Source organism: Erinaceus europaeus, chromosome 8, assembly GCF_950295315.1.
Source record: "Erinaceus europaeus chromosome 8, mEriEur2.1, whole genome shotgun sequence".
NCBI classification, from domain to species: domain Eukaryota; kingdom Metazoa; phylum Chordata; class Mammalia; order Eulipotyphla; family Erinaceidae; genus Erinaceus; species Erinaceus europaeus.
In genome coordinates, this window is record NC_080169.1 from 112,491,375 (window position 1) to 112,517,118 (window position 25,744).

At 46.9% G+C, this 25,744-nt stretch overlaps 1 protein-coding gene across 6 annotated transcripts in view; it reads right to left on the bottom strand.

Annotated features, from left to right (window-relative positions):
- Window positions 1-660: 660 nt before the first annotated feature.
- Window positions 661-25,744, bottom strand: part of SLC37A3 (solute carrier family 37 member 3) — a 77,215-nt gene continuing 52,131 nt past the window's right edge. For 2 of the 6 annotated variants that reach the window (XM_060196686.1, XM_060196687.1), the window contains exon 16: window positions 9,083-9,374. In XM_060196686.1, coding sequence (XP_060052669.1) covers window positions 9,264-9,374 — 111 coding nt within the window. In that variant the 3' untranslated portion in view covers window positions 9,083-9,263. Of the gene's footprint in view, window positions 816-2,601; window positions 2,727-9,081; window positions 9,375-23,058; window positions 24,360-25,744 lie in introns of those variants that run through there. The other 4 variants (XM_060196688.1, XM_060196690.1, XM_060196691.1 and 1 more) reach the window with 4 other exon arrangements.

A 25,744-nucleotide genomic window follows, 5' to 3' on the forward strand; every position in this document is an offset into this window, starting at 1 on the left:
GTACTAGTTCTGCCACTGATGATGAGTTAAAGGTAATGAACTATTTATTACATGTTCATTTTTATAATTGTATTGACACCGTAATTTTACTTTTAAAAAATTACAATTGGGCTGGCAAGATAACTCACCTGGGTAATGCACTAGCTTTGCGAGGTTTGAGCTTAGCATCCACTGCATTGGAGAAAGCTTTTGTGCCTTCCCCTCTTTTGTTCTGTCTCTCTCTTTCTCTCTCTCTCTCTAATCTGAAAAACTCAGGCAGGAGTGGTGGAGTCTCAACAACTACATAAAAACTATTGAGATTATTCTTTGGGCTGGGAGGTCAGCTCAACTAGTAGAGCACATGGACTTGCATGTCTGAAGCTCTTCATTTGATCCCTGGATTAGCATATACCAGAGTGGTACTCTGGATTCTCTCTCCCCCCACTGTCTCTACATCAATCTATCTATCTACCTACCTATTTCTATCTCTTTCCCTCTCTCATGTGAAGCTCTTCAGCTCATATGAAATAAATAACATAAATATTTTTTATTTAAATTATCCTTTAACATTAAGCAGTTTATTTTCCCAGTGTATTTTTTCAGACTTCAATAAATCTGAATATATTGTATCTAAGGGAGCCATAAATTATCAGGGAAATCAGTTTGAAGTTGCTGTTTTCCTTGGATACACATGTGAGCCAAAAGCTAGAACTAAGTGGGTTGTATTTCTATGAAGAGGCTACATCTCCTGATTCTGAAGGAGCTGGGGCACCGTGACCTGAGACAAGTTTTTCATCAGCCATCAGGATGTGCAGATGAGCAGTGAAGGGGGTTAGCTGCGTAGATAGAAAAACATTTTAATGGCCATGCTTGGTTGCCGTGACAACACCAAAGACATCTTGGTTGCACTGGATCACACAAGGCTAGGAGACACATTGCTGTCTGACTTACTCTCCTTTGCAGATTTCCTAGAAATAGTTACTGTAACTTCCCCCTCATGTGTGCACAGTATATAAAATCCCCACACCACAGCCCAATCTTTGAACCAGTTCTCTAAGAAAAATATGAGGACTGCCCCTGGGTTCAAATTCCTCCTGGGCTCTAGTGCTCAGTCTTATTCTTTAATAAACACGCCTAATTTTCTTCCTCCCTCCCTTCTTTTTTGTCATAGACATGGGAGTAAAAGGAAGAGAGAGACAGGAGAGATACCTAAACTGCTCCACCATTTATGAAACTTCTCCCTGCAACTGGAGACCAGGGCTTGAACCTGAGTCCTTGCACATGATAACATGTGTACTTAACTGGGTGAGCCACCACCTGACCCCAACTCACCTAAATATTTTGTTTTGTTCTGTCTTAGTTCATTCCATCAACATTTTACTGATAGATTGGCTGGGTATAAAATTATGGGTTAAATATGTAATGTTATTTTCATCCACAAAACAGGAATTTACAAGTGTTTGGCAAGGATGTGGAGACAAAGAAACTCTATTACACTGTTGTAGGGAATGCAGACTGGAGCAGCCCTGTGGAAAACAGTATGAAGGGTCTTTAAAATAAAAATGCCAATACCTTATTATCTAACAGTATCATTCTTAGGCATTTGTCAAAAAAACATGAAAACACTAATCCAAAGAAACATATGCACCCCTATGTTCATAGCTGCATTATTCACAACAGAGTGGAAGAAACCTAAATGCCTATCATTAGTTAACTAAATAAGGAAGCTACAGGAAAAATAAGAAAAAGGAGGAGGTGGGCGATGAGGAGGAGGAAGAGGAGGAGGAGGAAGATGAGGAAGAACCTGTGGAAGTGTGGCTGTGGAGTAAGAATCCTTTCAGAGAGCTATCCTTTGCTACTAGAAAAAAAAAACAATAAATCACCTGAAAACTCAGTGAAATACAATTAGGATCTCTTCAGAAATTCACTAAGCCACAGACATCAAGTCAGAGATGCTACTCCATCCAGAACTCCCTGGGTGGACAACTTCATCAATGTGTTCTGGAACCTCACCTCTCCAGAGCCCTATCGCATTAAGGAAAGATAGAAACAGACAGGAAGTCGGGCAGTAGCATGGCAGGTTAAGCACATGTGATGCAAAGCACAAGGCCCGGTGTAAAGATCCCAGTTCAAGCCCTGGGCTCTCCACCTGCAGGGGAGTCGCTTCACAGGCAGTGAAGCAGGTCTGCAGGTGTCTTTCCTCCTTCTCTGTCTTCCCCTCCTCTCTCCATTTCTCTCTGTCCTATCCAACAATGATGACATCAACAACAACAACAATAATAACTACAACAATAAAACAACAAGGGAAACAAAAGGGAAAAATAAATAAATATTAAAAAGTAAATAAATCATTTTAAAAAAAGATAGAAACAGACTGATGGTATGAATTGAATACCAATACCCATGCCCAGTGGAAAAGCAATTACAGAAGCTAGAACTCCCACCTTCTGCACCCCCAAAATAATTTTTATTTATACTCCCAGAGGGGGAGAAATATATATATTTTAAATTTTATTTACTTATTTATTCCCTTTTGTGGCCTTTGTTGTTTTATTCTTGTTGTTGTTGTTGTTGATGTCGTCATTGTTGGATAGGACAGAGAAAAATGGAGAGGGGAGGGGAAGACAGAGAAGGGGAGAGAAAGACAGACACCTGCAGACCTGCTTCACCGACTGTGAAGCGACTGAGGGGAAGAAATATTAGGGGAAGATGACTGGAGGGCTCTGAAACCCAATTCCATCAGGACCCTGAGAGAGGAGAGAAAAATAAAATAGCACAATACAAATTAATTAATAAATTGCTGACATATCATTATATTTCAAAGGATACCAACTTAAGTATAAAATACACATATACAATCTCTTCCAGAAAAAACTAGTGCCTTGCTTGTTTTGCCAGTCACAGAGTCCCAGAATTTAAAAAAATTGTCTAGCACATAGCAGTTTATAAATATATTTCTGTTGAATATATCTTCAGTCCAAGATCATGATACATCTTAAAATAATTTTTTCTCTTGGTGTCAGTGGCAAATAATCTTTAACTTTTTATTGTGGAAAAACAAAATTGAGTATTTGCTGAGTACTTACTACTTGCCCTGTCCCATCTCCTCTAGATGTGGCAATTGATGTAGCAATACAAGGAAACAGGTACATTAATATCTGCACTCAGAAAGTATGAAAACTTGCCTTCTGAAAACTTAAATGACTGAGCTCTGATTTGGTGTCATATGCACATATGTCGGGAAATTGTGAGAAGCCTCACAAAGCACCCTGCATTTTTCTGCCTCCAGGAGCCTGGCATTACTTAAAACATTAAGCCAGCTCCCCCTGCTATACCCTGCATTCCTGATACTATGGCCTATCTACATAATCATTGTTTTGCCTGAAAGATCCCCACCCATTCCATTCCTTTGATCTATCTTCTTTCTACCCCCAAGACCCTCCCTGCCTGCAGGGTATTATTAATCCTACCAGTTAAGACACTTGCAACAGTTGCTAAGGAAGTTCCTACCTTTCCAGACCCTTTTGCCTTTCTCTGCCCCTTTCCTAGCCATTTCCATTTCCGATTTTCCACTTCAGGGTCTACCCTTTAAAAGCCTTGGCTCTCTGATCAATAAAGATATTGCATTGCCTCACTGCCACAAGCTTTGTTCATAAGTCATCTTTCTCGCATCGCTGAGTGAGTAGCAGCCCAGGCTGGCTCTGGTTGTGTTCTCTCCAACACAGAGAGTATGTGCCCTGGAAGAGGCACCCCCACGCTAGCCCAGCACATATATATATATATATGTATATATATATGTATATATATATATATATAATATGTTTACATATTTTAGTAGGTTAATAATGGTTTACAGGAGTATAGTTCCACATTGTACCCACCACCAATTTTTTCTCTTTACAAAATACTTTGACTCTGGTTATTGGTGGTGGCAGGAATTGAACCTAGAACCTCTCACATATGAGTCCTATACATGACCACTGTGCTATCTCCCCAGTCCAAAGACTATACTTCTCCCCACCAGACTAGGTACCTCCTAACTGGCTTAGCTCACAAGCCAATTCTGATCTAATGTTGTCTATCAGCCACACATTGTGAAGAAGGAAGGTAGGATGTCATTCAATTCCCTGGAAAGATCTGCTGTGATCAATAAATGATATCTGCCACAGCCTCGAGCATAGGAAGCTGTAGTGATGTTTTGGTTTTGTTACCCTGCTTCATCATTCCTGGAAGAATTTGGTCTTTGAAGTTAGACTTAGCTCTTGTGCTTTGAGAAAGGAAGGCATGCTGACCTCTGTGGTCTTTAGAGGCTGTTTTGTTTCTCTACTGTAGCAGAGAGAATTCTTTACCTGCCTGTTTGGAGTTGATCTGTGAGAAGCAGTGGTCCTTAGGCACCTGTGAGCTCTGTCCTGATTCCTTTGCTTCTTACTTTTCATTTGGCAAAGGGTAAAATCAGAAAAATCATCTGTGGCCTCATGGTACCCCTAGGCCATATAAAAAGCCCATAATGTTCTTTTTCTACTCCTGGCTTCCCCAGCCGCCAGAGACCTAGCTTTTCCAAGTACCCTTCCCCTCAGATCATTAAAGCTGACCCAACCTCTGGTCCCTTCACTTGTCCAACCCAAACGGTTTTACAGCTTGGCTTGAGCTGCTGGACAGCCCAGCTTTGAAAAGAATCACATTTATTATTTAACATGTAAAGGAGATTTTTTGTCTTGGTTTCTGTTGCTGTTTGATTGTTTTTTACAACCAGCGTTATCACTGAGGCTCAGTGCCTACACTATTCCTGGTAGCCATGTTTCCCTCTTTTTTCGTTTTCTTTTCTCCAGAGTACTTCTCAGCTCTGGCTTATGGTGGGTGGTAAGGGATATTTTGAACCTGGAATTCTGAATTCTCAGATATAAAAGTCTGTTTACACAGCCATTATACTATTTCTTCTATCCCTCCTTTTCCTTCCCTTTATTTTTCATTTATAATTTGATAGAAGTGAAAGACAGAGAGAGAGAAAGAGGAAAGACACCTGCAGCATGACCTACAATCTGCAAAGCTTCTCTCCTGCAGGTGAGGACCAGGGGTCATAGTGCATGGTAATGTGTATCCTCTATAAAGTGAGCTCCCACTTGGCCCTGACATTTTTGTTTTTTCAGTCCCAAATATACTACTGTCATCACTGACTATTCACTAAAATACCACCCAATGAAAGAGAGAAATTAACACCCAAAAGTAACGGAGAACAGAATCTCAAAAAAAGTGTCCATCCAAATTAAAAAAAAAAAAAAAAAAAAAAAAACCATGCTTGGCAACATACTCTGTTGTGTCAACAAACAACAAATGTCCTAAAAATAAAAAAATAAAGTACAAATCCTAACATAAAATGTAATCTCAAGGCACTAGTACTGGACCTGTTCCCCACCTGCAGGGGGGATGCTTCATAAGTGATGAGGCAGCACAGCAGGTGTCTCTCCATCTCTCTCCCTCTTTATGTCCCCCCTCCCCTCTCAATTTCTCTTTGTCCTATCAAATAAAAGGAAGAAGGGAAGAATGAAGGGAGGAAAGAAAGATGGGAGGAAATAAAGGAAGGGAAAGACAGAAAGGAAAGAAAGAAGGAAGGAAGGGAAGGGAAGAAAAGTAGGGAAGAAAAAAGCAAACTATGAAAGAAAGAAGGGAAAGAGAGAGAGGAAGGAAAGAAAGGAGGAAGGAAATAAGTAAGGGAATGAGAGAAAGGAAGAAAGAAAGAAGAAAGGAAAGGAAGAAAGAAAGAAAGAAAGTGGAGGGGAGACAGCATAATGGTTATGCAAACAGACTCTCATGCCTGAGGCTCCAAAGTCCCAGGTTCAATTCCCCCACACCACCATGAGCCAGAGCTGAGCAGTGCTCTGGTAAAAAAAAAAAAAGAAAAAAAAAAAGAAAGAGAGGGAGAGAAAGAAAGGAAGGAAGAAAGGAAGGAAGGAAGAAAGAGAAAGAAAGAAAGAAAGAAAGAAAGAAAGAAAGAAAGAAAGAAAGAAAGAAAGAGAGAAAGAGAGAAAGAGAGAAAGAGAGAGAGAGTGGTCTGGGAGGTGGCACAGTGGTAAAGCTTTGGACTCTCAAGCATAAGGTCTCGAGTTCTATCCCTGGCAGCACGTGTGCCAGAGTGATGTCTGATTCTTTCTCTTTCCTCCTATCTTTCTCATAAATAAATGAAAAAAAGAAAGAGAGAGAGAGAGAGAGAAAGGAAGGAAGGGAGGAAGGAAGGAAGGAAGGAAAAATGCTGCCAGGAACAGTAGATTCATCGCGTAGGCACGAAGCTACAGGGATAACCCTGGCGGTAATAAAAAAAATTTTTTTAAATAAAAAAATCCCCAGTAGCAAAACAAACAAAATAATGTAGCCACGCCCTTAGTCCTTCCTTTCCTAGATGTGGACCTTAAAGAAGCAGCAGCTGGAAGCAGGATAAAAGGCTAAACTCCCCACCCCACCCCAAACCAGTTGGGCAGGAATCTGCATTTGAACAAGAACTCCAGGAGGTTCCAAGTCACAGGCACATTATGATTTGAAAATCTCTAGGGGGGAGAACACCCCCCACATTTCACAAGCAGCCTACACCACGTGACCTTCTTTCTTTCCCCTCTCTCTTGAAGAGTTACTTTAGTTTACTTATTAATGAAAGAGGGGAGAGGGAAGGAAGAACAGAGGGAAAGAGAGAGGGAGAACCAGAGCATCACTCTGGGAGATGCAATGCCAGGGATCAAACTCAGCACCTCATGCTTCTTGAGGGTCCAGTGCTTTATCCATTGCAACACCTCCTGGGCTGTCCTCCTCCCTCTTGAAACCCAGAGCACTAGGGCCCAGAGGATGCCTCATTTGTAGAGCACAGGACTTGCATGTGTGTGGTCCTGGGTTCAATCCCTGGCACTGTGTGCACAGGGAGATAGCTCAGCCTGATAGAGCACCTGTTTGTATGCAGAGATCCCAGACACACACTGGAGAAGAAGCAGCCAGGACCGTACCATGGGCTTCAGTCACAGCCCGGGGACATTCACAGGGAGACAGACACAGAGAGGTGACATGTCCTTTCCACCTTGGCTGAGACCAGGATATCAAAGGAAGTGGATCAAAACAGAGCAAGAGCTCCAAAGCTCTCTTGAGCCATTAGGCTCTGATCCAAACTTGGAAAATAAACTGCAGGCCACCTCTAAGGACCTTTTTCTAATGACCAGCTTTGGTAAAAGGAAACTCCTGCTCTGTTGAGGGTGAGGTGAGGTAAGACTGCCCACCAGGGCTGAACCTAGGTTTCCTTTCAATTTGTTAAAACTAAATGAATAAAGGGGGGGGGGGCATGGAGGCATGCCCTGTAGAGCTCGCATGTTACTTGCACAAGGACCCAGGTTCAAATCCCCAGTCTCAGAGGGAAGCTTCACAAGTGGTGAAGCAGGGTTGTAGGTCTCTCTCTCTCTCTCTCTCTCTCTCTCTCAGCTCCTTGTTGTATATTAAATAAAATAAAGCAAATAAATAATTGTTTTTAAATACTGGTCCTGGTAAGAGGGCCGTCACCAGAGGCCAGGTCTTTGTAAACAAACCTTCTGCAAATGGTAGATGGTATATTCACAGCCCCCACAGAGGAGGCAGAAGCCAGCTTCACTGCAAAACAAAGAACCTGTTATGATGCTGGAGTTTGGAAAGCAAGATGAAAGAGAATGAATCACAGGGTAAAGAAATGAATGACTCTCAAGCCTAGTGGGAATACAGGTCAGAGGGATGTTCCCAGTGGGCATGCAAAGCTGTCAGGCAGTGGTGGCTTCTAGGAGAGCTCCATGGATGGCGGAGCAGAGCTGTGGTGTCTCTCTTCTCTCAGCACCATGGACAGCACCCAGAGAGCTCCGTGAATGGTGGAGCAGAGCTGTGGGGTCTCTTTTCTCTCAGCACCATGGACAGCACCCAGGGAGCTCCATGGATGGTAGAGCAGGGCTGTGGTGTCTCTCTTCTCTCAGCACCATGGACAGCACCCAGGGAGCTCCATGGATGGTGGAGCAGGGCTGTGGGGTCTCTCTTCTCTCAGCACCATGGACAGCACCCAGAGAGCTCCATGGATGGTGGAGCAGGGCTGTGTCTCTCCTTTCTCAACCCTATGGACAGAACCAAGAGCGCTCTATGGATGATGGTATGATGCTAAATTATCTTTCTTCTCTCTCCTCTTCTGCTGTCTCTCTCTCTCAAAAAAAGAAAGAATAGGGAGTTGGGTGGTAGCGCAAGGACTGGCGTAAGGATCCTGGTTCGAGCCCCTGGCTCCCCACCTGCAGGGGAGTCACTTCACAGGTGGTGAAGCAGGTCTGCAGGTGTCTATCTTTCTCTCCCCCTTTCTGTCTTCCCCTCCTCTCTCCATTTCTCTCTGTCCTATCCAACAACAATGACATCAGTAACAACAACAATAATAACTACAACAACAATAATGAAAAACAACAGGGGCAACAAAAGGGAAAATAAATAAAATAAATTTTAAAAAGAATCAAACATAAAAAAAAAAAGAAAGAATAGAAAATTGGGCCAGGGAGGCTGGTCTGCTGTATCAGGTATGTATGTGGCACCACCTAAAGTAAACAAATATTGCCATCTGGAGCCAAGGAGGTGACTTAACAGGCGGGGCATGCAAAAAGCCCTGGATTCAATCCCTGACACCACAAAAAAAAACGATGGAGACATGCTTTTATCTCTTTCAGTTAGAAAATTAACACCACTCTCTGCTGTGTATCAGCTCTCTCTCTCTCTCTCTCTCTCTCTCTCTCTCTCTCTCTCTCTCTCCTTATCTTTCTCTCCAGGGTTATTGTTGGGGCTCTGTGCTTGTACAATGACTTCACCACTCCTGGGGGCCTTTCCCCCCTCCCTTATAGAAACAGAGGAAAAGAAAAGAGAGGCAGACACCTGCAGCACTGCTTCACCACTCATAAAACTTCCCCCTGAAGGTAGAGACGGGGGCTCGAACCCAGGTTTTTGCTCATGGTAAGGAGCACTCTCTACTAGGTTCACGACCACTGACCCCTGTTAGTATCTTCTTTTTAAAAAATGTTTTTATTTATAAAAGGGAAACACTGACAAAAACCACAGGATAAGAGGGGTACAACTCCACACAATTCCCACCACCAGAACTCTGTATCCCATCCCCTTCCTTGACAGCTTTCCTATTCTTTATCCTTCTGGGAGTATGGACCCAGGGTCATTATGGGGTTCAGAAGGTGGAAGGTCTGGTTTCTGTAATTGCTTCCCCACTGAACATGGGCATTGGCAGGTCAATCCATAATCCCAGCCTGTCTCTATCTTTCCCTAGTGGGGCAGGGGTCTGGGGAAGCAGGGCTCCCAGACATACTGGTGGGGTCAACCAGGGAAGTCCGGTTGGCATTATGGTAGCATCTGGATCCTGGTGGCTGAAAAAAAAGTTAACATATAAAGTCAAACAAATTGTTGACTGATCATGAACCTAAAGGCTGGAATAGTGCAGATGAAGACTTGGGGTCTCCGTTTTGAAGATAACTAGTAGGTCTATTTTAGTTATATTCCAAAGGGCCCATGACTATACTAGTTTTTTCCTAAGCCTGACAGCTAACATGCAGGTGGACCCAAGTTATTGTCTGCAGAGATGATGTCATGGCTGGAAAAGGGGGTAGAAAGCTGGATCAGGGAAGAAAGTAGCTCCCAAATATGGGAAAGGTGTATAAGTATTGTTGACTATAGACCCCATGGATTTGATCTGATCTGGGGCCCATATTCAGCATAGGAGCCTATGTAACCTCTGCATCCCTGTAGGTCTGTGGTCATAAGTAGGAACATTCCAAGCTGCCCCAATTTCAGGACCCATCTACCACAGGTGGTAGACACAGTATGTTATCCAGCCTCCCTTAGGAGGATGGAACATTCTCTTCCAGTGTTGATCCACATTGAGGGCAAGGTTCTATGGGGCCCACAAAGGGGTCTATTGTATTGTTCCTGATGGAGATGAGCAGTGACAATAGAGAGAGGGATCTATTCGAGGTCTAGGCCCATCATGTCTGTGTGGGAATCCCAGGACTTCCCAACTAGGGCCCTAGCTGATGGGGTGGCCTGATAGTGACTAAAGAGTCAGCATTAAAGTATGCCAGTCTCTTGCCCTTATTCAGCTTTTGTAGTCCTTGCTTTGATAAGGTTTGCTTTGGAGTGACCGAGGTAAGTGTAATAGGAAGTAGGTAAAGAGAGTATCTGTGTCTAAGCAGAAACTATTTCATTAGGAACATTATGGTGTCTTTTTAGGTCTTTCTACTTGCTTGCTTCATTTATTGACTCACTGCAGACTATTGTGCACTTTTGCTTTCAGGTCTATATTTTGCCCTAATTTATGGATACATGTGTAAATATGCCCTGTCTCATGGGACCTGGTCTATATCTAGGTTTTGGGGCTTTGTTAGGAAGTGCCAGCCAAAATGGAATTAAGGAGTCCTATGAGAAAGGAAAGGTCTCACCCGAGTAGTGATGCTGAAGGGTAGACGTTCCACGCCTGGTGTCTCCGGACACAGTCTAAAGAGAGGCATGCTGAGGTGATACGCATTGCATTGATTAGGTTGGGATCAGTAGTATCATTTGATATGAACTGAGAGAAGCATGCAGGAAAGTGAGCCCCACCCTAGAGGTTCCAGGACTGGGGGAAATATGGGATTTATAGAGGAAGCAGGACGTTCCTATTGACTTAGGGTTTAAGAAGGCAATAGATAGACAGTTATTGCTATAATCAAATTATTTGGAAATTGGATTAACTTTGAAAATCCCATTGTTAGGATTTGCTGTATCACACACATCATCATAATTTATGTCCTTTGACATTATTTATATATAGCTGTGTCTTATAAAGTAACTCCACCGGTTGCTTCTTTTCTCCCGGGTCTAAGCTTTTAGAAAAGTTAGTATCTACACCCTAGCAAAGGGGTCAGGAGCAGGGACTGTGGACCCCAGGACACATACTTCAATCTCATGCCCTGAACTTTGAGTCTCTTCTCTGGACCCCAGCAGTGGTTCAAGTTCTAGTCCCACAGAGGAGTCCCCAGACTCTCCCTGCCCCCATTTCCTGCCCCGGGGCCAGGACAGCCTCCTTCCTGTCCCCCCACAAAGCCCCAGCTCCTTCCAGCTCAGGCTTTGCCTGTGCTCCTGGAAACAGTGACATGGGAACACAAGTAAAAGCCACCCCTGAAGAAAAACAACAACAAATCACCCCTTGGCAGGAGAGATAGCTCAACAAGTAGAGTGCCTGCACTGCCACGTGGTGTGGCCCAGGTTTGAACCCTGGCACCACATGGGAGGAGCTAGTGCACCAGAGGAAGCTCCAGTACTGTGACATCTCTCCCCCATCTCCCTATATGAATGAAAAAGGGGGTATCAAGAGCAGTGAAACAGCTCATGTGTTAGGTCCCAGTTCTACAAAAATCAATTTAATTCATTAATTAAAAAAAAAAAAAAAACCACTCCTGTGGTCCGGGAGGTGGTGCAGTGGATAAAGCATCGAACACTCAGGCATGAGGTCCTGAGTTCAATCCCCAGCAGCACATGTACCAGAGTGATGTCTGGCTCTTTCTCTCTCCTCCTATGTTTCTGAGTAATAAATAAATAAAATCTTAAAAAAAAAAAAAAAACCACTCCTATGGATCAACCTGCCAATGTCCATGTCCAGTGGAGAAGCAACTACAGAAGCCAGACCTTCCACCTTCTGCACCCCATAATGACCCTGGGTCCATGCTCCCAGAGGGATAAAGAATAGGAAAGCTTCCAATGGAGGGGATGGGATATGAAACTTTGGTGGTGGAAATTGTGTGGAATTGTACTCCTCTTATCCTATGGTCTTGTGGATCATTATTAAATCAATTTTTAAAAAATCCTGTCTACTGGCATGAAAATACAGGCTAACAGGAGCTGTGGAGGAAGTTAAAGGGTTCAAGCCCAATCCTTCTCCCACTCCACCCTCCCTGGCAAGACTGTGTGGCCCATGGCCAGGAGAGCTGGGCAGAGCTTCCTCCCTGGAGCAGCCGTGGGTGGCCATCTGGTTGACCAGGCTAGACCTCTCTCTCAATGCCCAGGACAGAGGAGCCTGGTTTGATAGCTGCTGGGCAAAGGCCAGAATAAGAGGCCAGAGAAGGGACAGCCAGCCCGGAAGCTTCCAGTGAGTCACACTCCAGAGGGAACTATGGGAGGGGTGGAACGATGCTTTCTGGGTCAGCCTGACCTCGGGCTGCAGGCTCCCCGACATCAGTTGGCCCCTCAGGAGCTAAGAGCTGGGGAGCCAGGCTTTTCTGAGCCGGCTGCAGGTGGGGATGGCGCCCATGTGCCTTGGCATTCAAGGAAGCCCACTGGACAAGGGACCCTGGAAAAGGCTGATCTCAAACCTGGGGACTCAGATGGCAAAAGTGAAGCAAAAGGGGAAGGGGGCATGGAAGCCGCACTAGTGCTGAGCAGCAGATGTGGTACAGGGTCTCACACAGAAGAGGGGTGACGCTGTCCTGAAAAGAAAAAAAGGAAAGGGCACACCTGGTTAAGCACACACAATACAATGCACAAGGACCCAGGTTCAAGCCTCCTGCCACCCTTTCCCTCAGGCAGGGATGAAACAGGTCTACATGTCTCTCTCTCGCGCTCTCCCTTCCCTTCTCAATTTCTATCTTATCAAATAAAAAAAAAAACCTTAAAAATAAAGAAAAGAAAAAATAAAATGAGGAGGTAGCACAGTGGAGAAAGCATTGGACTCTTGGGGCCGAGGTGGTGGTTCATTCAGTTGAGCGAACATGTTCCCATGCTCAAGGACTCAGGTTCAAGCTTCCGGTTTATACCTGCAGTGGGGAGGCTTCATGAGTAGTGAAACAAGTCTGCAGGTGTCTGTCTGTCTCTTTCCCTATCTCCTCCCTCCCCCTCTCAATTTCTCTCTGTCCTATCAAATAAAAGAGAAAGGGGGCAGGGGAACGAAAGGAAAGAAGTGGCCTTCAAGACAGATGCACTCAGAGAAACAGCACAGCACTGCTCCATCATCCATGGAGCTTCCTTGGGCCAACTAAGGTGCTTCCATATGGTGCTGGGCTTACACCCAGGACTTCTTATAGGGCAAGGCACAGGCTGTCCCAAGTGGGCCACTGCCCAGCCACACCCCCCGCCACTGACATTTTTTTCTTTGGGTAGAAAAGAGAAATTGCAAAGGAGGGGGAGATAGCATAGCAGAGAGACAGAGAGACACCTGCAGCACTGTTTCACTGCTCAAGAAGCTCCCCCTGCAAGGGGGGATGGGGCTTGAACCCAGGTCCTCATGCATGGTAGTGTATGCACTCAATCAGGCGCACCACCACCAGACCCCCTACTGGCATCTTGATTTTGAACTTCTGTCCTCCAGGACCAAGAAGACAACTGTCTGTTATTTTAACCCCCCTCCCACCCAGATAACAATAAAATAAATGTACCCCAAAAGGCTCAGGCCTCTCCTTCAGGTCACCCCTCCTTCCTCCTCACCCACATGCCTGGGATTAACCACAGGGAGGTTAATCCTCAACACAAAGCTCCCCAAAACATGCTTTTGTATTAGCACTCAATAACGGATGTCTCAACACCCCCACCCCCATCTCTAAGTCTTTTATGAAGGGAACTTTTCTCACATACACAAATACTGCATGGCACCGCCGAGGTCTAAGCACCTCTGTCAGCTGCATCATGCCCCCACCTGTACCCCCACGCCCTCCTGCCCAGCTGGTAGTCAGTCCACAGTCATCACTCAGGCTCATCTGCAAAGTCTCAGGACACTTCCTCACGTTGTCTCCCCGTTATAACGGGGGACTAAATGGCACGTGACACCTGGAGTGTCTGTTTCATTTCTCCTTTTCTTTTATGGCTCAGTGGTTGGTGATACCGTCACAGAGCTTGGCCACCACCACCCTCAGCTAATTCGGGGGGGGAGGCGATTCCAGCCCTCTAGAAAGAAGCTCTTCCAGGCAGATGGCTCAGTGGTAGAGCGCAGGACTTAGGAGGAGGGAGGGCCCCAGGTTCAACCCCTGGCACCATGTATGCCAAACCTGAGTGGAAACCTGTCTCATGAAATAAAAATAAATAAACAGTATTTTTCAGAATTCATATTTTTAAAGTAGTGCTAGGGCATGAAGTCAGGTTCACACATGTGAGATGCTAGCCATATAGGCTTCCCTAGAGCAATGTTTTCATTCTCCTTCCCTCTCTCTCTCTCTCTTTCTCCCCTTCCTTCCTTCCTTCCTTTTTTTTTTTTTTTGTTGTTGTATTACTCTTGCTGCAGTGATGCTAAATTTTCCCAAGAATTTGCCTTCCATGAGGCATTCGGCAAAAAAAAATCATATAATAATACATACTGGGGGTCGGGCTATAGCGCAGCAGGTTAAGCACACATGGCACAAAACTTGAGGACTGGTGTTAAGGATCCCGGTTCGAGCTCCCGGCTCCCCACCTACAGGGGAGTCACTTCACAAACGGTGCAGCAGGTCTGCAGGTGTCTATCTTTCTCTCCCCATCTGTCTTCCCCTCCTCTCTCCATTTCTCTCTGTCCTATCCAGCAGCAACATCAATAACAGTAACAATAATCACCACAGCAATGATTAAAAACAACAAGGGCAGGGCACCAAAGTAAAAACCCTGTGGTGAGGGGTAGACATGCAGCTTCCTGGGCCAGTGGGGGGTGGGAGTGGGTGGGAGGGATGGGTCACAGTCTTTTGGTGGTGGGAATGGTGTTTATGTACACTCCTAGCAAAATGTAGTCATATAAATCACAAGTTAATTAATATGAGGGGGAAAATCAGTTGTATGTCTCAAAGTTTCTCAAAACACAAACTGAATCTTTTTAATATATAGGTTGTGTATTTGATATGCGGACTCTCTCAAAAGCCTAGACCAAGTAGAGCAGAAGCATCCAATAGCACAGCTATATACAAGATACTGGATACTGTACAGCAAACCCTAACAAAAGGACTTTTCAAAGTTAACCCAATTACCAAATAATGTGATGATAATATTAACTATCGATTGTCTTTTTGAACCCTAAGACAGCAGGAACCTCACATCTCCACTATAGAGCCCCTACTTCCCCCAGTCCTGGAACCCTTGGATAGGGCCCACTTTCCCATATGCCTCTCCCAATCCATACCAAATAATATTGCATCCGCCGATCACAACCTAACCAACGCAACGATTGCCACCTCAACATGCTTCACCTCAGACTGTGTCCAGAGACTTCACGTGTGGAATGACAACCCTTCAGCTTCATTACTCGGGTGAGACCTTTCCTTTTATAGTACACTCTAATTTCATCTCAGGTGGTTCACTTTCTAACAAAGTCCCATAACCTAGATATACACCAGTTTCTGTGAGAGAGAGCATATGTTTACACGTATCTGTAAACTACTGCAAAATATATTCCTGAAAGCAGAAGTACACTAGAGTTTGCAGTGAGTACCTCCCTAACACTTCCTCTTCACTATTCCAAGCTTGGGATCCATGATTGCTCAACAATTTGTTTAGCTTTGTATGTTAACTCTCTTTTCAATCACCAGGTTCCAGATGCCACCAGGATGCTGGCCAGGCTTCCCCGGATTGAAGACCCCACCAATATGTCCTGGAGCTCAGCTTCCCCAGAGACACACCTTACTAGGGAAAGATAGAGGCAGACTGGGAGTATGGACCGACCAGTCAACGCCCATGTTCAGCGGGGAAGCAATTACAGAAGCCAGACCTTCTACCTTCTGCAACCCTCAATGACCCTGGGTCCATGCTCCCAGAGAGATAGAGAATGGGAAAGCTATCAGGGGAGGGGGTGGGATATGGAGATTGGGTGGTAGGAATTGTGTGGAGTTGTACCCCTCCTACCTTATGGTTTTGTTCATTAATCCTTTCTTAAATAAAAAATTAAAGAAAAAATAAAAATAAAATAAAAACAACAAGGGCAACAAAAAAAGAAAATAAATATTTTTAATAAAAGAGTACATATGGAATTTATTCCATTCACATATATTAAAATACCTTTTTTAAAAAAAAGATGAAGGCAGAGAAGACAGAGAGGCTGAGAGAGCGTGACAGAGACAACAGCAGCGAAGCTTCCTTCAGTGCAGTGGAGCAGGACTCCAACCAGCATCACACACAGAGCAAAGCAGCGCACTAGCCAGGTGAGCTATGCCGCTGGCCGCTCCGTAAGTTTCTGCCTTGAAACAGTGTGCTTCCAGTGTGGCTCTGTGATGAGGGTGCTGCAGCCTGCGCTTGTGAAGGCGTGCTTTCACTTCTCTTCTGTCTACATGTCATTTCAAGTTTCTTTTCATTTTATGCATATTAATGTGAGAAACAGAGACAGAGAGAAACCACGGCCCTGATCAGCTCTGGCTGATGGTGCCGCTGGGGCCTGAACCTGGGACTTGGGAGTCTTGGGCACGAAAGTCTGCAGAATCATTATGTTGACTCCCCCTTGCTCCATTTCTATTGGTAGCTTCTTCTTTTTAATACTTAGTTTTTAATTTGGTAGAACAGAGAGAAATTGAGAGGGGAGGGGGAGATAGAGAGGGAGAGAGACACCTACAATATTGCTCATGAAGCCTCCCCCTGCAGGTGGGAACTGGGGCTTGAACTTGGGTTCTACCCAGTGCACCACTGCCTGCCACCACAGCCTTCCCTGGACCTTATGCTACAAAGGTCCACCTGGCTTTCCCTTCCTCTCACCTGGGCCCTTTCAGGTGGGTTCCTTCATGCCACCGCATACAGTGACCAGAAAGAAATTCCCACCAGGGAAGAAGCACTTTCGCTGGGGAAGTGGTTGGCGTCTGCCTTTCCCTGCCTGCGGCCTGCCTCTCATTTCCTCAACTGGAGGTTCACTTCCCTTCCTGTAAGGGTTCATAGGTTCACAGTGCAGACGGACACACTGCTGACCTGGACGCTGGAACTGGACCCTTTAGTTCTGTGTGAACCTCAGTCCTTTGACTCCAATGCTCACTGTAGCTGAGACTTAGGGCAGCGACAATGCACTGTCAGCCTGTCCTGCCAAATCACCGATAAAGAAAGACGGATCAGGGCCGGGCGGTGGCGCACCAGGTTAAGCGCACGTAGTACGAAGTGAGACCTGCTCAAGAATACCAGTTCGAGCCCCAGCTCCCCACCTGCAGGGGGGTTGCTTCACAATTGGTGAAGCAGGTCTGCAGGTGTCTGTCTTTCTCTCCCCCTCTCTGTCTTCCCCTCCTCTCTCAATTTCTCTCGGTCCTATTAGGGGGAGGAAAAAAGAGAAAGAGATGGACCCTGCCTCCAGAGAGACAATTCAGCTACAGAGGAAAGGGCATGCAAGTGTGTGCTCCCGAGTTTAATCCCCAACACTGTGTGTACCAGTGATGCTATGCTTCCCTATCTATCTATCTATCTATCTATCTATCTATCTATCTCCCATAAATAAATACGTGTGTGTGTGTGTGTGTGTGTGTGTGTGTGTGTCCAAGGCCTCTCACCTGCACAATTCAACTGCTCTAGGCCACTTTCTCATTCAGACAGAGGCAGACAAAGACAAAACAAAAGGAGGAAAAAAGACATCACAGAACTGGAGTTTCCCCCAGTACCATCTTGCCTTCAGTGTGGTGCCTGGCCAGCTGTCTCTCTGGTCCCTAAAAAGTGAGGTGTTCCCCCTGCCTTCTGTGTGTGCAGGCCAGAAGGGGGCTATTGGGGAGTTTCTGTGGAGCCACAGCCTCAGCCCTCCAGGCTGCTAGTCATTCCAGCAGAGAAAGAGAGAGGCACAACCCTGGAGTGTCCTCCAGTTCCACTGCACTCCCCATGCGGTGTCAGGGCTCCTACATACGGCAAAGAGACACTCCCCAGTGAGCGATCTCGCTGCCCCCACAGCTGTAAACAAAAGAAAGCATCTCTGAGGAGGAAGGAAGACAGCCATTTGTCTCCTTGTCCCCAGTTTAGGGGGGAGACAAGAAGGGCCTGTTTGATAAGGATGATAATCTTAATGTGGCAGGGAAACAAGGGTTAACTTCTAGGCTGAAAAAAATGCAGCTGGTGGCCACCTTCCCCTCCTCCCAGCACAAACAGGGCTTTCTGCTGCTGTCATCAAAGTGGCCTGGGTCAGGGCCTTAGAATCTGACACTTCTGCCCCAGAGCCTGCTGATAACCCAAACAAGTTGTACTCTCTGTATATAAAAACCCTTTGATGCTTGTTGCTATGAGTTACTACTGGAAAGGTGATGACTATATAAAGGTGTCAGCCCCCCACCCCCCACCCCTGTGCTCAGGGCTCAGTTTTTTGGGAGGTACAAACCCGCTGAGTCATCATAAGTGCCCACATCGAATAAACACAGCTTCCTGCATTAAAGCCTCAGAGTCTTGCGAGTCGGGCGGTAGCACAGCGCAGCAGGTTAAGTGCAGGTGGCGCAAAGCACAAGGACCAGCGTAAGAATTCCGGTTCAAGCCCCCGGCTCCCCACCTGCAGGGGAGTCGCTTCACAACTGATGAAGCAGGTCTGCAGGTGTCACTCTTTCTCTCCCCCCTCTGTGTTTCCCTCCTCTCTCCATTTCTCTCTGTCCTATCCAACACAGCGACATCAATAACAACAATAATAGCTACAACAATGAAATAACCAGGGCAACAAAAGGGAATAAATATTTTAAAAAATTAAAATTAAAAAAAGATTAAAAAAAATAAAAAGCCTGAGTCCCCAGTAACAAGCTAAGGCTGAAAGAAGGAAAAGGAGCCAGCTGGTGGCTCACCTGGTTGAGCTCATGCTTCACCCTTCATAAGGACCCAGTTCAACTCCACCCTCCCCACTTCCCACCTGCAGGGGGGAAGCTTCAGGACTGGTGAAGCAGGGCTGCAGGTGTCTCTCTCTCCCTCCCAATCCCCCTCTCACCTCTCAAGTTCTCTCTTCATCCAAACCTAGTTAACTAAAGCAGAGGAGAAGGAAGAGAAGGAAAGGAACAGAACACTGCTGAGAGGGGGCAAACCTGGAGCAGCAGGGAAGCATGTGGAGGCAGTGTGTGAAACTAGGGCATCTGGCAGTTCTGTGGGAGCCCAGTTCCCAGCTCCAGACGCCCTAGGGGGCTCAGTGCACGGAGCAGCGGCCCTTCAAGAAGGCACACTGGGTGCCCGCCACAGCTGACTCACGCTGTCCCCTGTGGGCAGACTGAGTCACCAAGAGCCCATTGTGCCCAGCCTGTCCCGGGCACAGAAGCCCTCCCTGCCCCTGCCCTGGACCCCAGGCACAGTCTGCCCTCTGTGTCAGGCTGCCTCACACACCCCAGCTGGGGGAGGAGGAGTTGGGGGAGACTTGCTTTGGGTTTTAGCTTTTTCAGCCCAAGACAAAGCAAAGTCTCTCTTCTTCCTGCTTCCCTATGTGGTTCCTGGAAACCACTGGCGTGAGCTGGAGCTGAGCCGGCGGTGCCAGTGCCGGGAAGCCGGGTGGCCGGGCAAGGGGCGGGGACAGTCCTTGAGGATCCCCCAGTGAGTCACCAGGCTGTTTGGTTTGAACTGAAAGTGTGAGATGACCTCAAGCTCAGGCCCCGCCAGGAACAGGCAGCAGGTCAAACCTTCACAAACCTCAGGGCCCTGGCTGAGCGTCTAGGTCCCCAGCCCGGGGTGGCCAGTCCCCACAGGCCACAGAAAGAGCCGGCTGCGGTGTAGACACCACGGCTGGCCAGCACTGCTGGACGCCGTGACCTCCACTGTGTCCCACTGCAAGAGCCACCCCAGCTGTGTCCTCATCCCTCGCTGTGTCCCAGACTCTTGGGGAGGGGTCCTTAGTCCTCCCATGGTTAGTCCTCCAAACAACACAGGGGCTCACGGCTGAAACCCAGGAGGAGACAGAGCAGTGGTGGAGCACCGGACATGTGTGACAGAGGTTCCCAAGTTTGATCCCTAGCACTGTCGATTATCAGAGTTCAGCACGTGCACGCACACACACACACACACACACACACAGAATAAACAGAAAGAACAAAGGAGGAGGAGGGAGAAGAACAAAGAGAAGAAAGAGGAGGAAAGAAGCAAGAGGAGTAAAGGGAGAATGAGAGAGGAAAGGAGGAGGGAGAAGAGAGAGAGAAAGAAAGGGAGGGAAGAAAGATAGGCAGTGGTGCACCTAGTTAAGCACACTCATCACCATGTGGCAAGGACCCAGGTTCAAGCCCCTGCTTCCCACCTGCTTCATGAGTGGTGACACAGGTCTGCAGGCTTTTTCTCTCCCTTTCTACCTCCCCCTCCCTTCTCAATTTCTCTTTGTCCTATCCAATAAAATAGAAAAAAAAAAAAAAAACGACCAAGAGTGGTGAATTCATAGTGCAGACACCAAGCCCCAGTGATAAATCTGGTGGCAAGAGAGAGGTGGTGGAGTGGGTGATGGCTCATCCGGTTAAGTGCACATAGTACGAAGTACAAGGACCCAAAAGAACCTGGGTTCGAGTCCCCAGCTCACCATCTGCAGGGGGGACACTTTACAGTGGGTGAAGCAGGTGTCTCTCTGTCTCTCTCCCTCTCTCTCCTCTTAATTTCTCTCTGTCCTATCCAATAAAACAGGGAAAATGCCTGCCAGGAGCAGAGGATTTGTAGGGCCAGCACAGAGCCCCAGAGGTAACAGTTTGTATGGCTTTATATATTAACTCTTTTTCAGCCACCATGTTCCAGATGCTACCATGATGCCAACTGGACTTCTCTGGACAGACAACCCCACCAATGTGTCCTGAAGCTCCGCTTCCTCAGAGCCCTGCCCCACTAGGGAGAGAAGCAGGCTGGGAGTATGGATGAACCTGTCAATGTCCATATTCATCGGGGAATTAAAGAAGCCAGATCTTCTACCTTCTGCACCCCACAATGACCCTGAGCCATTCTTTATCCCAGAAGGATAAAGAACAGGAAAGTTATCAGGAGAGGGGATGGGATACAGAGTTCTGGTGGTGTGAATTGCGTGGAGTTGTACCCCTCTTATCCTATGGTTTTTGTCAGTGTTTCCTTTTTATAAATAAAAATTTAAAAAAAAAAATGGAGAGACAGTGGTTCAGGAGGTGGCGCAGTGGTAAAGCTTTGGACTCTCAAGCATGAGGTCCCGAGTTTGATCCCCGGCAGCACATGTGCCAGAGTGATGTCTGGCCCTTTCTCTCTCCTCCTATCTTTCTCATAAATAAATAACATCTTTAAAAAAGAAAGAAAGAAATGGAGAGACAAAGATGGGAAGAGACACTACAGCACCAAAGCTGCCTCCAGTGCCACCCTGTGCCCTTGCAGTGCGCCAGGGGCAGGCTTGGAGCTGGGTCATGTGGCTGGCAAGGCAGGCACTTCCCCAGGTGAGCTATCTTGCCAGCCCCAATACACATACTGTATGATGTCACTCACACGCGGAAGAGCAACACAATAAACAAGAAAACAAAGGTGGGGGGTGGGGGGCAGGGAACAGGCAAAGGAAGTGGAAGCCTGGTGGATGGGACCTACTAGACTTTGAGCAGTAACACATGTAGAGTGTACACACACACACACACACACACACACACACACTTTAATGCCTGTTAGAAACCAACACTACCTGTCCATCCACAGATGACTGGCTAAAGAAGTTATGAAGTATATACTTCGCAGAATACTACTCTGCAACCAAGAAAGATACTGTGTCCTTTGCAACAAAATAGATGTAATTGGAGGTGATTGTGCTTAGCAAAATAAGACAACTACCAAATGGCTTCACTTACAGTTGCAATCTAGAGATCTGATACACATGAACTTGGAAAAAAGAAAGAAAGAAAGAAAAAAAAAACAGGGCCCAGTGGCAAAAATCTTTTTTTTTTTTTTTTTTTTTTTACTGCCACCAGGGTTATCACTTGGGCTTGGTATTGGCCCTTCTTCCGTAGTCAACAGTCAACAGCGTCAGCTTGAAAGCTGTCAGGAGCTGCTTGTTGCTGGCTTTGAAAGTGACTGGGATCCATGTGGATTCAGTCGGCTAGGAAGGATCGTCAGTTTCCCCAATGAATGGGTACTCACGGGATGCACCACGGGAAGGTCAATCCAATGCATCCCCTGAGTCGACTTCTCTCTGTGGCCAGCTTTTTTCTTTTTTTTTTCCATCTTATTTGACAGGATAGGGAGAAAGTGAGAGAGGAGGGGAGCTAGAGAGGGAGGGAGAGACACCTGCAGACCTGGTTCACCGCTTGTAAAGCAAACCCCTGCAGCTGACATGTGTGCTTAACCGGGTGCACCACTGCCTGGGTCCACAAATATCTTTAAATAATACCATCAGGGAATGCAGGTGGTGCAAAGTGCAAGGACCAGCATAAGGATCCCAGTTTGAGCCCGACTCCCCACCTGCAGAGGAGTCGCTTCACAAGCAGTGAAGCAGGTCTGCAGGTGTCTATTTTTCTCTCTCCTATCTTCCCCATCTCTCTCGATTCCCCATCTCTGTCCTATCCAACGACAACATCAATAACAACAATAATAACTACAATAATAAAAACAAATGCAACAAAAAGGGGATAAATATTAAAACAATAAATAAATAATATCATCTAAGGATTAAGAAGAGTGGGAATGAGAGTGGATAAAAACAAACTGGAGATGCAGTGAAGAAGGGGAGAAAGGCAAAAAATAAGCAAACACGCAAATGCATATGCACATGAGACCCAGGACCCTGTGTTACCCCAAGCCAGATTAGAGACCTTTCAAGTCCTCAGGTGCAAGGTTCCACTTAAATACGGCCCCTGTGACAGCGCAGGACATGGCTCCCTCAGACAGGGCAGGCGGCCCTCTCACCAGCACACCCCTGGTGAAGTTCCTTGTTATCTAGAGGATTTAAGACCCTTTCAAAGGATTTGGCGACTCCCTGTCAGATGTCATGAAAAAGAGGACACAAAAGAAGAAAGGGGAGGGCGACTGTTGCATCAGAAGCCAAAAAGAGGAAGCTGAGGCAGGCGCAGCGCTGAGGAGACCGGCAGAATCAGAGTCAGGACACCTCGTGGGAGCAGGGAGCAGAGCCAAGGCCTGGGCACACATGGCCATGGCGGGGGCCCTGGGCCACAGGGACAGCCAGGAGGGGAGACTGAGGTCCTCAGACCTCAGTGGCTGACGGGCGGGACTCAGTGAGCACGTGGACAGGTACTTATTACAAAAGTCAGTTTATTTATTTTCCCTTTCCGTCAGTAATGAGCTATGGACTGATTGCAAATCCACATGATTAAATAACATTTACAAGTTCACAGCCATGTCCCATTCAGTACAGGAAGGCGAGACTGCCCCAAGCCAGTGCCAATCAGGCAGCCCTGGAAGTTGGACCTTTTCCTGGTCTGCTGACATAATTGAAGACATCTGAGCAGAATGACCTGGAAACAGACAATTAGCACAGACTTCACATCCCTGTCCCAGGACGTGCCCTCTGCCATCTTCTACAGAGTGAACACCCCTCAGGCCCTTGGAACCTGTCACTGTGCCCCAATGTCACACCTGCAAAGCTTCCTATGAGGGGGTAGCAGGTGGTGGCATACCTCTGTCAAAAAAAAAAAAAAAGAAAGAAAGAAAGAAAGCAAGCAAGCTTACTAGGACAAAAAGCCGTTCCCCCCTTCCTCCAACTCTAGCTTCTGCTGCAGGAACTGGAGAAGCCCTGCTGTAAGAGACCAGCCCTCACAGCGCAGGGCCCAGGCGGGGAAGCACCTTGGTGGCTCAGGCCGCTGGCTGTGCTCACAGCCCTGGGCAAGAAGACAAGATGCTGCCAGAGACAAACATTCTGGAGATGACGGAGGATGTGTGACAAGGGCTGGAAATGCCTTCAGCCTCCGCAGGTAAGGGGCTTCAGGCCGAAAGCCCAGTGACTGAGAGACACCCATGGAGCTGAAAGAAGGGTTCCCTCTCCCTCTCCCTCTCTTTCCCTGACAGGCTCCTGCTGGCACTGCTGAGAGCATCTTATCAGCAGCTGGAGCTTCCAAGGTGGGCCGCCATGCTTTGTTAAGCATCCCCACAGAGACTCAGGAGCCCGGTGTGGTATGGGTCATGCCCCCTGTCTCGTGGTCACTCAGCTTCCCAGTCAAAGTTCATGGCCACCTAGGACAAAGGGACAGGCCAGAAGACACTCGCAGCCATTCAGCCTGCCGGAGAAAAAACAACAACAACAAATAAAAGCATCGAGAAAGACTCTCGATGATTCTCGTAGTGTACAAAAACAGCCCGGCCCTTGCCGCGGAAGGTCAGCATCTTGGCAGCTGATGCTGTGGAAACGGCTTGGCAGCCTGAGGTGGTGTGCGGGTTCTTAAGACAATCCCTGTGGGGGTGAGGTCAAAAGGAGAACAGTCTGGGCCTCCGCCTGCGAATGTAGGTCACTCAGTCAACATGGGAGCCTGTCGTCTCTGGAGGAGGTGGTGGACTTCCCGTACGATCAGTGGGGAGATAAAGAGAATGGTGCAACTGGTCTGCAGAGAGAGAGAGAGAGAGAGAGAGTGAGAGAGAATATGCATGGAATGCACAGTGACAGCCTAATCAATTCTGCTCCAAACATGACGATGGACTAGAAAATGACGCTGAAAATCACAGCGACGACAATGAAATGCTTAATGGGCCATCAGGTCTCCAGAAAAGGAGCCGAGGCCTACAAGTTCAATGATCTACCAGAGGAAGAGCAGAAAATCGGCACGGACTAGATCAAAGACCTTGTTTCCAAGGAGGGGCTGACTCAAGTCTGGTAGTGGACCAACTTGCAGGCCTGAGGCCCCGGAGGTCAGAGGTTCGATCCAGGGCACTATCTTAAGCCACAGCCATGTGCTTCTCTCTCCTCCCTCCCCGTGTCATACTGAGTAATCGGATTTCTAAGGACTGATCCATTTATGGAGGCCAGAGGGCCAGAGCATCACTCTGCTACACACAATACCAGGGGTTAAACTTGGGCTCTCAAGCTTAAGAGTTCAAGGCTTGGGAGTCGGGTGGTAGTGCAGGGGTTAAGCGCATGTGGTGCAAAGCGTAAGGACCAGTGGAAGGATCCCGGTTCGAGCCCCCGGCTCCCCACCTGCAGGGGAGTCGCTTCACAGGTGGTGAAGCAGGTTTGCAGGTGTCTATCTTTCTCTCCCCCTCTGTCTTCCCCTCCTCTCTCCATTTCTCTCTGTCCTATCCAACAACAACATCAATAATAACTACAACAATAAAATAACGAGGGCAACAAAAGGGAATAAAGAAAGAAAAAAAAATTTTTTTTAAAAGTTCAAGGCTTAATCCACTGTGCCAACTTCTGGGCCACTAAACAAATTTTTTTTTAAGGGGGGATGACAAAACAGCTCACATGAATAGTGTACTGTTTGCCACATGTGTGACCCAGGGCTGAGCCCACAGGAGCCAAGAAATCTCTAATGCTTTGTGGTTCTCCTCACCCCCATCTCCCCCTCTCTTGCTATATGACAAAGTCAACCTGGAGCCACGAAGTCCTGGAAACCACCCCCAAAATGAGCTTTAGAAACAGTATTTCGGGCCGGCTGGTGGCGCACCGGGTTGAGCACACATGTTACAATGTGCAAGGACCCAGGTACAAGCCCCCAGTCCCCACCTGCAGGAGGAAAGCCTTGCAAGTGGTGAAGCAGTGTTGCAGGTGTCTCTCTGTCTCTCTCCCTCTCTCTCTCCTCCTACTTCCCGCTCAATTTGACTCTCTTTATCAAATAAATAAATACAAAAAAAATTTTATAAAAAGAAAGTATTTCTGGCTTAGCTGTAAGAGCACATTCCTTCTGTGTGTGAGGTCCTGGGTTTGATCCCTGGCACTGTGTGAAGTGTTGGAGCAAAACTCTGGGCTTTTTATTTTTTTTTATTTGAT